This window comes from Talpa europaea, assembly GCF_964194135.1.
Source record: "Talpa europaea genome assembly, chromosome: 12".
In the NCBI taxonomy this organism is placed as follows: Eukaryota; Metazoa; Chordata; class Mammalia; order Eulipotyphla; family Talpidae; genus Talpa; species Talpa europaea.
Genome location: NC_140079.1, coordinates 4,415,815 through 4,427,140, shown reverse-complemented (window position 1 = coordinate 4,427,140; position 11,326 = coordinate 4,415,815). Strand labels below are relative to the sequence as shown.

Here is an 11,326-nt window from a genome sequence, read left to right as displayed (position 1 = left end):
ACACTAATGGAAGACCATTGGACTAATGAGGAGATCAAAGAAGAAATTAAAAAATTTTTTGAATTGAATGACAAGGAGGACACCAATATCCTAAATGTATGGGATGCAGCAAAAGCAGTAATAAGAGGAAAATATATAGCAATAGAAGCTCACATCAAGAAACAAGAAAGAACGCAAAGAAACAACCTAATCTCGAAGCTCAAAGATCTAGAAAAAGAACAACAAAAAAACCCCAAAACCAGTAGAAGAAAAGAAATAATAAAAACCAAAGCAGAAATAAATGAAATTGAAACTAAAAAAAAAATCCAAAAGATCAATGAAACCAAGAGCTGGTTCTTTGAAAAAATCAATAAAATAGACAAACCCCTAGCCAGGCTCACAAAGGAAAAAAGGGAGAAAGCACAAATAAACAGGATCATCAATGAAAGAGGAGAAATCACAACGGACACAGCAGAAATCAAAAGAATAATCAGTAACTACTATGAACAGTTATATGGAAACAAGTTTAACAATCTAGAGGAGATGGACAAATTCCTACAACTCTACAATCACCCAAAGCTAGATAAAGAAGAAATAGAACACCTAAACAGACCAATTACAATTAGCAAAATTGAAATGGTAATCAAAAACCTCCCCAAAAACAAAAGCCCAGGACCTGATGGATTTACAAATGAATTCTACCAAACATTCAGAGACGAATTAGTGCCTATCCTTCACAAACTCTTCCAAAAAATTGAGAAGGAAGGGACAATACCAAACACGTTTTATGAAGCCAACATTACACTAATACCAAAACCGAACAAGGACAACACAAAAAAGGAAAACTACAGGCCAATCTCCCTAATGAACACTGATGCAAAAATCCTCAATAAAATTTTAGCTATCAGAATCCAACAATGTATCCATAAGATAATTCACCACGACCAAGTTGGATTCATTCCAGGGGCACAAGGATGGTTTAACATCCGAAAATCAATCAACGTTATCCAACACATCAACAAAAAGAAATATAAAAACCATATGATAATATCAATAGATGCTGAGAAAGCTTTCGACAAAGTGCAACACCCATTCATGATAAAAGCCCTTGAAATTCTTGGGATACAAGGAACATACCTCAACATCATAAAGGCCATCTATGACAAGCCAACAGCCAGTATCATTCTCAATGGTGAAAAGCTGAAAGCATTTCCATTAAGATCTGGAACAAGACAAGGATGTCCACTCTCACCATTGCTTTTCAATATAATACTGGAAGTCCTAGCCAGGGCAATAAGACAAGAGAAAGACATCCAAGGAATCCAAATAGGAAAAGAAGAAGTCAAACTATCACTATTTGCAGACGATATGATATTATACATAGAGAACCCCAAAAACTCCACAGAAAAGCTAATTCAACTCATCAATCAGTTCAGTAAAGTGGCAGGATACAAAATCAACACGCAAAAGTCAGTAGCCTTCCTATACACAAACAATAAATCTGAAGAAGAAGAAATCAAAAAGACCATCCCTTTTGTTCTTGAAACAAAAAAAATCAAATATTTGGGAATAAATCTAACAAAAGAGGTAAAGGACCTATACAAAGAAAACTATAAAACACTGTTAAAAGAAATAGAAGAAGACACAAAGAAATGGAGAGACATCCCCTGCTCATGGATTGGAAGAATAAACATTATTAAAATGGCCATCCTTCCAAAAGCAATATACAGATTCAATGCTATTCCAATAAAAATTTCAATGTCATTCTTCAAAGAAATAGAACAATTATTGATGAAATTAATATGGAATCACAAAAAACCCCGAATAGCCAAAGCTCTCCTGAAAAAAAAAGAAGGGAATGGAGGCATCAGACTCCCAGACTTCAAACTATACTACAAAGCCATAATCATCAAAACTGCATGGTATTGGAACAAGAACAGACATACAGACCAATGGAATCGAATAGAAAATCCAGAAATAAACCCACATATTTATGGTCAACTAATCTTTGACAAAGGAGCAAAGAATATGCATTGGAGCAAAGAAAGTTTGTTCAATAAATGGTGCTGGGAAAACTTGGTCGCTACATGCAAAAGAATGAAGCTTGACCACCACCTCACACCATACACAAAAATCAACTCAAAATGGATTAAAGAACTAGACATAAGACCTGAAACCATAAAATATATAGAAGGAAATATAGGCGAAACACTACGTGATTTGCACATCAAAGACATCTTTACAGACACATCACCCAAAGCAGTGATAGTGAAGGCAAAGATAAACAGCTGGGACTACATCAAATTAAAGAGCTTTTGCACAGCAAAAGAGACAATAACAAAAACAAAGAGAAACCCCACCAACTGGGAGAACATTTTTGCACCCAACACTAATGATAAAGGACTGATCACAAAAATCTGCAAAGAGCTGATGAGACTCAACAACAACAAAGAAAATAATCCAGTCCAAAAATGGGCAGAAGAGCTAAAAAGAAACTTCTCTGAAGAGGAAATGCAAATGGCCAACAGGCATATGAAAAAATGTTCAACATCACTTGTCATCAGGGAAATGCAAATCAAAACTACCATGAGATACCATCTTACACCAGTGAGAATGGCACATATGAAAAAAACTAGCAACAACAAATGTTGGCGAGGGTGTGGAGAAAAAGGAACTCTTGTGCACTGTTGGTGGGAGTGCAAACTGGTCCAACCACTGTGGAAAGCTGTGTGGAGATTTCTGGACCTACTAAACATAGAGCTTCCATATGATCCAGCAATTCCACTCCTAGGTATTTACCCAAAGGACACAGAAACATCAATTCCAAAGAACACCTGCACCCCTATGTTTATAGCAGCACTGTTTACAATAGCTAAGCTTTGGAAACAACCCAAATGCCCAAAAATAGATGACTGGATCAAGAAGATGTGGTACATATATACCATGGAATATTACTCAGCATTCAAAAAAGATAAACACATGCAATTTGCTGCAACATGGATGGCGCTGGAAGGGATCATGCTCAGCGAAATAAGCCAAAAAGAAAAAGAAAAATACCGGATGGTCTCACTCATAGCAGGAATCTAGAAAACTTAAATAAGGGACCAGGAAAATGAATAACTATAAGAAAGTGAAAATCAAAATCAACAAAAAACTATGAACCAGAGATACTTTTAGGGGGGCGGGGGCGGGAGGGGAGGGATTGGGGTCAGAATGAGGGGCTGCAATTGTATGGGGAATATAACAATAAAATTTATAAAAAAAAAAATAAATAAATAAGCCAGAGGAAAAAAAAAAAATAAAAAAAAATAAAAAATCAATCCAAAGGATCAATGAAACCAAGTGCTTGTTCTTCGAAAAAATCAATAAAATAGACAAACCCCTAGCCAGGCTCACAAAGGAAAAAAGGGAGAAAGCACAAATAAACAGGATCATAAATGAAAGAGGAGAAATCACAACGGACACAGCAGAAATCAAAAGAATAATCAGTAACTACTATGAAGAGTTATATGGAAACAAGTTCAACAATCTAGAGGAGATGGACAAATTCCTACAACTCTAAAATCACCCAAAGCTAGATAAAGAAGAAATAGAACACCTAAACAGACCAAATACAAGCAGTGAAATTGAAATGGTAATCAAAAACCTCCTCCAAAATAAAAGCCCAGGACCTGATGGATTTACAAATCAATTCTACCAAATATTCAGAGACGAATTAGTACCTATCCTTCACAAACCATTCTAAAAAATTGAGAAGGAAGGGACAATACCAAACACATTCTATGAAGCCAACATTACACTAATACCATAACCGAACAAGGACAATAAAAAAAAGGAAAACTACAGGCCAATCTCCCTAATGAACACTGATGCAAAAATCCTCAATAAAATTTGAGCTACCAGAATCCAACACTGTATCCATAAGATATTTCACCACGACCAAGTAGGATTCATTCCAGGGACACAAGGATGGTTCATCATCCGAAAATCAATCAACGTTTTCCAACACATCAACAAAAAGAAATATAAAAACGATATGATAATATCAATAGATGCCAAGAAAGCTTTCGACAAAGTGCAACACCCATTCATGATAAAAGCCCTTGAAATTCTTGGGATACAAAGAACATACCTCAACATCATAAAGGCCATCTATGAGAAGCCAACAGCCAGTATCATTCTCAATGGTGAAAAGCTGAAAACAATTCCATTAAGATCTGGAACAAGACAAGGATGTCCACTCTCACCACTGCTTTTCAATATAATGCTGGAAGTCCTAGCCAGAGCAATAAGACAAGAGAAAGACATCCAAGGAATCCAAATAGGAAAAGAAGAAGTCAAACTATCACTATTTGCAGATGACATGATAATATACATAGAGAACCCCAATAACTCCACAGAAAAACTAATTCAACTCATCAATCAGTTCAGTAAATTGGCAGGATACAAAATCAACATGCAAAAGTCAGTAACCTTCCTATACACAAACAACAAATCTGAAGAAGAAGAAATCAAAAAAAACATCCCTTTTATTATCGAAACAAAAAAAAATCAAATACTTGGGAATAAATCTAACAAAAGAGGTAAAGGACCTATACAAAGAAAACTATAAAACACTGTTAAAAGAAATAGAAGACACAAAGAAGTGGAAAGACACCCCCTGCTCATGGATTGGAAGGATAAACATTATTAAAATGGCCATCCTACCAAAAGCAATATACAGATTCAATGCTATTCCAGTAAAAATTTCAATGTCATTCTTCAAAGAAATAGAACAATTATTGATGAAATTCATATGGAATCACCAAAAACCCCAAATAGCCAAAGCTCCCCTGAAAAAAAAAAAAAAAGAAGGGACTGTAGGCATCACACTCCCAGACTGCAAACTATACTACAAAGCCATAATCATCAAAACTGCATGGTATTGGAACAAGAACAGACACACAGGCCAATGGAATCAAATAGAAAATCCACAAATAAACCCACAGATTTATAGTCAACTAATCTTTGACAAAGTAGCAAAGACTATGCATTGGAGCAAAGGAAGTTTGTTCAATAAATGGTGCTGGGACGCTACATGCAAAAGAATGAAGCTTGACCAATACCTAACACCATACATAAAAATCAACTGAAAATGGATTAAAGAACTAGACATAAGACCTGAAACCATGAAATACATGGAAGGAAATACAGGCAAAACACTACGTGATACGCACATCAAAGACATCTTTACAGACACATCACCCAAAGCAGTGATAGTGAAGACAAAGATGAACAGCTGGGACTACATCAAATTAAAGAGCTTCTGCACAGCAAAAGAGACAATAACCAAAACAAAGAGAAACCCCACCAACTGGGAGAACAGTTTTTCACATAACACTAATGATAAAGGACTGATCACGAAAATCTGCAAAGAGCTGATGAGACTCAACAACAACAAAGAAAATAATCCTGTCAAAAAATGGGCAGAAGAGCTAAAATGAAACTTCTCTGAAGAGGAAATGCAAATGGCCAACAGGAATATGAAAAAATGTTCAACATCACTTGTCATCAGGGAAATGCAAATCAAAACTACCATGAGATACCATCTTACACCAGTGAGAATGGCACATATGAAAAAAACTATCACCAACAAATGTTGGCGAGGGTGTGGAGAAAAAGGAACTCTCCTGCACTGTTGGTGGGAGTGCAGACTGGTCCACCCACTATGGAGAGCTGTGTGGAGATTTCTGGACCTACTAAACATAGAGCTTCCATAGGATCCAGCAATTCCACTCCTAGGTATTTACCCAGATGACACAGAAACAGTAATTCCAAAGAGCACCTGCACCCCTATGTTTATAGCAGCACTGTTTACAATAGCTAAGCTTTGGAAACAACCCAAATGCCCAAAAATAGATGACTGGATCAAGAAGAAGTGGTACATATATACCATGGAATATTACTCAGCATTCAAAAAAGACAAACTCATGCAGTTTGCAGCAACATGGATGGCGCTGGAAGGGATCATGCTCAGCGAAATAAGCCAGAAAGAAAAAGAAAAATACCGGATGGTCTCACTCATAGCAGGAATCTAGAAAACTTAAATAAGGGACCAGGAAAATGAATAAGTATAAGAAAGCGAAAATCAAAATCAACAAACAACTATGAACCAGAGACACTCTATGGGGGTTCAGGTGCGGGGAGGGGAGGGATTGGGGTCAAAATAAGGGGGTTGCAATTGTATGGGGGATACAAAAATAAAATTTATTAAAAAAATAAAAATAAAAATAAAACATTCAATGTTATCTAAAAAAATAATGCTAACTGAAAATGTGTTTTGATAATGTTAAATATCAGACGATGTGATCACTATCTGGAATAAAGTAACTAAATGAACAGATTAAGATAAGCTGGGAAACTAACCCTTGATGACCACAGAACTGAACCATCAAGCAGGGAGGCCGAGGGAAGGGGAAACAGCAAAGAGGGAAGGAAGCACAGCGGTATGTGGTGGTGGAATATGGGTGAGTGGGTGTGGGTGCACTGTGGTGGCAATACCTGGCGGGGGTACCCCAATATTCCTTCAGTTACAAATAGATATGAATAAATAGGGATACAGGGCAAGGTTCTTGATTTTTAGGTAACCAGTGTCTTTAATTGCAAAGGAAAATAACAACTTTCTTTACAACAGTTCTGGATAGCTGATTCTTTGAAAAGTAGAACACTTCTTACTTTCGCTCTCGATAGTGATTTCCAATTCTCAGCTCTGCCTCCATGCAGAGGACACAAGGCCCTAAGCGTGCATCAGAAAGTGTGTGTGTGTGGCTGAAACCAGGGAAATAACCCTTATTACAGGTAAAGAGAAGCACAGATGAGACATCTGTCCCAGTGGAGCTGTCTTCTGTAACCAAACATTCAGAATTTAGGCGAAATATGAGGGAAAACATTGTATTTTATGAAGGGATTCAGTGACGCATCGTTTATTCATGTAATGCATAATGTTCACACTTAGGCACAGCACATGTAACACTATCTACATCTAGAAGACCAGCAAATGTACAACGTCATGCGCAGGGACCTCACTCGGCAGCAGGATGTTGTGGCCTCCTGCCCACTCTCTCCTCTCACCCTCAATCTGGAGCGCCCCCTCCTGTCACACCCCTGCTTCTGGGACGTGTAACTGCCAGAAACGCTCCTGTACTGACATCTTTTTCTGGCTATTTCCCCAAACCCGAATGTTCTTCTCATGCATATATTGTTGCCATGTGATATCTCCTTTATATAAAAAAATCCTGTGACTTCTCATTTTTTGTTCCAAGTCCTAATTGGAAGTGATTATACATGTTTCCTCTAGATTCCACCTCTTCATCCAACAACATTATTTTACTTAACATTAATGATCACCATAGGAAATATCATTTACCGAGATGACATATATACTTAGAAGTAAACTTGTTTGTGGCTAGGATTTTTCTTTCTTATTAAAAAAAAAAGATTAATTATTTATGCATAGAAAAACTGGGTTGCAGGCCCGAGATGCAGGGGAGAGAGAACTCACCAGAGATAAGAATGGGGAGCAAGACATGTTGAGCTACTGAAATCCACTGCTTCGGGGAGCAGCAGGGAGACAGGAAAGCTTGCTGCACCTTGTGGGTCACCTTGTGGATCCCCTGGCTGGGGATCAAACTCAGGCAGTTCTGGTGGTTGCCTGAGACTTTATCCCTAGGACACTGGGAAGGCCCAAGGGCTAGAATTTTTCAATGTAGTCTAACCGCTTTTTCTCCTTGATTGCAACAATATTTGGATAATGTAATTGGTTCAACGTATTTAAAAGAAAATATTAGGACATTTTCAAAGAAATTTTGACTTGGAAAAATGTTTGGATTAGATGAAAGAATGGCTAATTATTTTCAGCATCAAGAGAAGGTGAATCATGAATAGCCTTGAAAATTTCAGGTAACATGGGCCTCCCGGATGGTGCAGGGGGTTAAGCACAGCACTGTCAAGCTACCCATGTCCACCTCAGCATGAGTTTGATCCATGGCCAGGGAGCTACCCACATGGCACAGCAGACCTCTCCCATCTCCCCGCTGCTCCCCTCAGCAGTGGATTTCAGTCAATCTGCCTGATTTGCATTCTACTCTTGTCTCTGGTGAACCCTCTCCTCCCCACATCTCTGGCCTGTACCCCAGCACTTGTATGTATAAATACATGAATCTTTAAAAAAAAGAAAATTTTAGGGCCTCCCCTGGTGGTGCAGGTGGTTGAGTGCTGCACTCTGACGCTGTCCGCAGCCTCCGCAGCGCCAGTTCGATCCTGGCCGGCCGGCAAGGGTCCCACATGGCACATCAGACCTCTCCTGTCACGCCCGCTGCTCCCCTAAGAGTATGTTTTGTCAGTCTGCCTGTTCTGTTCCCCCTCTGTCTCTAGTGAATCCTCTCACCTCCTGTGCATCTGGCCTGTACCTCGGTTCTTGTAAAAATATATAAATCTTTAAAAAAAAAAAGAAAGAAAATTTCAGATAACAGGCACTATCTCTATGAGATGAAATACATTAACTGAATGCATTTAAAATAAAATCATGCCATTTAAACTCTTTTTTTGTATTTTAAAATTTTTATTTATTTTTTATATATTTTTACATCGTCCTTCATTTTTTTCAATGCATGCTTTCTCATCTCAGTTACAGTCCCCATGAAATTCCACCATCAATTCACCCGCGTCTCATCACCATAGTCCCTTGTGCTCTTCCCACCCGTTTTGATCCAAATACCTTCTCCATCCTGCAGAATCTCTCTAGTCTGTAGTTGCTTATTCATTTTGATTTTCACTTTATTATAATAAATTTTGTCCCTAATCCCCTTATTTGTATCCTCTACATTCCTCCTGTAAGTGAAACTACCCTGTATTTTTCTTTTTCTTTCTGGCATATTTCAAGAGCATGATCCTTTCCAGCTCCATCCTTGTAGCTGCAAATGGCACGAGTTTATCTTTTTTGATTGGTGAGTAATATTCATTGTGTATATGTATGAAACCTTCTTGATCCAGTTGTCTATTTGGGTGTTTGGGTTGTTTCCATAGCTTACATACTGTAAAAAGTGCTGCAATAAACATAGGGGTGCATGTGTGCTTTGGAATAATATTTTTGTGTCCTTTGGGTAGATACCTAGGAGTGGAATTGCTGGATCATATGGAAGCTCCATCTTTAGCAGGTTGAGGAACCTCCCCACAGCTTTCCATAGTGATTGGCCCAGTTTTCACTCCCACCAGCAGTGCAGGAGAGTTCCTTTAACAAAAACAAAGAGACAGCCTACTGATTGGGAGAAAAATTTTGCACACAATACTAATGATAAAGCAGAGAACACAAAGATCTACAAAGAGCTGAGGAAATTCAACAAAAATAAACAACCCTGTCAAAAAATGGGCAGAAGAGATAAAAAGAGACTTTTCCAAAGAGTAAATGCAAATAGCCAGCAGGCATATGAAAAAATATTGAACATTACTTATATTCAGGGAAATGCAAATCAAACCACAATGAGATACCATCTGACACCAGTGAGAATGGCACATATAAAAAAAAAACAAAAAAACAAGCAACAACAAATGTTGGTGAGGATGTGGAGATAAACCCATGTCTTGATTGCTCTGCTCTGGTTAGGTTTACATCACTTCTGTCTCCATCCCCCAGGCTCACCAGCGACCTGGCGCCAGGAAACCAAACCCACCCCACAGCGTTCACCCTCCTGGGGCTCTCAGAAGAGGCCTCGCTGCAGCCCCTCCTCTTCTGGGCATTCTTGGCCATGTACTTGGTCACGGTCACTGGGAATCTCCTCATCATCCTGGCCAGCGTCACGGACCCCCACCTGCACACCCCCATGTACTTCTTCCTCGCCAACCTGTCCTTTGCCGACATCAGCTTCACCTCCACCACCGTCCCCAAGATGCTGCTCAACATCCAGACACAGAACAAAGCCATCACCTACGCGGGCTGTCTCAGCCAGGTGTTTTTCTCCATAATTTTTGCAGCAGTGGACAATTTCCTCCTGGCAGCCATGGCCTATGACCGGTTTGTGGCCATCTGCCATCCCCTGCACTACATGGTCATCATGAACCCCCAGTTCTGTGGCCTCCTGCTTCTTGCATGCTGGGTGTTAAGTCTTCTGCATGCTCTATTACACAGCTTAATGGTTTTGCGACTGTCCTTTTGCTCACAGCTACAAATCCCTCACTTCTTCTGTGACCTGGACCAGGTGATCCAGCTTGCCTGTTCTGACACCTTCCTCAATGAGCTGGTGCTATATTTAACAGTGGGGGTTGTGGCGATCATTCCTCTCAGTGGCATCCTATTCTCCTACTCTAAGATTGTGTCCTCTGTTTTGAAAATCTCCTCAGCAAGTGGCAGGTACAAAGCCTTCTCCACCTGCGGGTCTCACCTCTCCGTGGTCTCCCTGTTCTACGGGACAGGGCTCGGCGTGTACTTCAGCTCTGCTGCTACCCACGAATCCAGGGACAGTGCAATCGCCTCTCTGATGTACGCGGTGGTGACCCCCATGCTGAACCCCTTCATCTACAGTCTCAGAAACAAGGACATAAAGCAGGCCCTGGGGAGGCTCTTCAGCTGCAGAGCAACCGCAACATGATGGGGGCCGCTTCCTCAGATTGTCTGGTCGGGAGCAGCAGGGCTCACAGTACTTCCTGGTTATTTGTGCTTATTTCACTCTTTAGGTTGCAAAATTCTCAGGTATGATTTTTTTGAAAAGTGTCCCTCCTTCTCTCTTCACCTTCTGGATTATCCACTGTCGTTATGTGTCCACTTCTCACCGAGGCTGGGATTTTTGGCAGCATTTCCTTATTTTTTCTGTGTCTATGTCTACCTCTCTCTGTTTTCCTTATGGGGTGATTTATAGATTTGTACCCTCATTTCCGAATTTATTTTGTTTGCATTTTAATTCTATTTAAAACACTTTCTACATCTGTCTTTGTGAACATGCAGAGACTCTTTTGTGTTCTCTTAATACTGTCCATCTCTTTGGTGAGGTGCTCCCATGTTCCTTTATCTTCTTTCTACTGCTTTGCAGCTGCCTGTCTGCCCTGAGTCACCTCAGGGCATTTAATATTGTATTTAGTATTGTTTCATTGACTTCACCGAGACTCCTCTGCTTCTCTCTCCTGTCTTTATGAACCAGACCTTCTGTTTTGCTACTTATTTTATCTTTCTTGTGCTCAAATGTTACTTGATTTTTAACTATTTATGTCACCTCATTTCAAGGTGTATAGCTGGGGTGCTGTGTGTTAGGTTGATTGTTTCTCTTCTACATTTCCTTGGCTTGAGGTGGAGGTAGTTGTGGGTCTGGGAATTAAATGT

At 39.6% G+C, this 11,326-nt stretch overlaps 1 protein-coding gene across 1 annotated transcript; it reads left to right on the top strand.

The window, feature by feature from the left end:
• Positions 1-9,761: 9,761 nt before the first annotated feature.
• Positions 9,762-10,601, top strand: LOC311180633 (olfactory receptor 7A5-like; the record flags this gene model as incomplete). The annotated part of the gene is made up of 1 exon (XM_084248550.1): positions 9,762-10,601. The coding sequence occupies one exon, from the start codon at positions 9,762-9,764 to the stop codon at positions 10,599-10,601; it is 840 nt and encodes a 279-aa protein (XP_084104676.1).
• Positions 10,602-11,326: the final 725 nt, after the last annotated feature.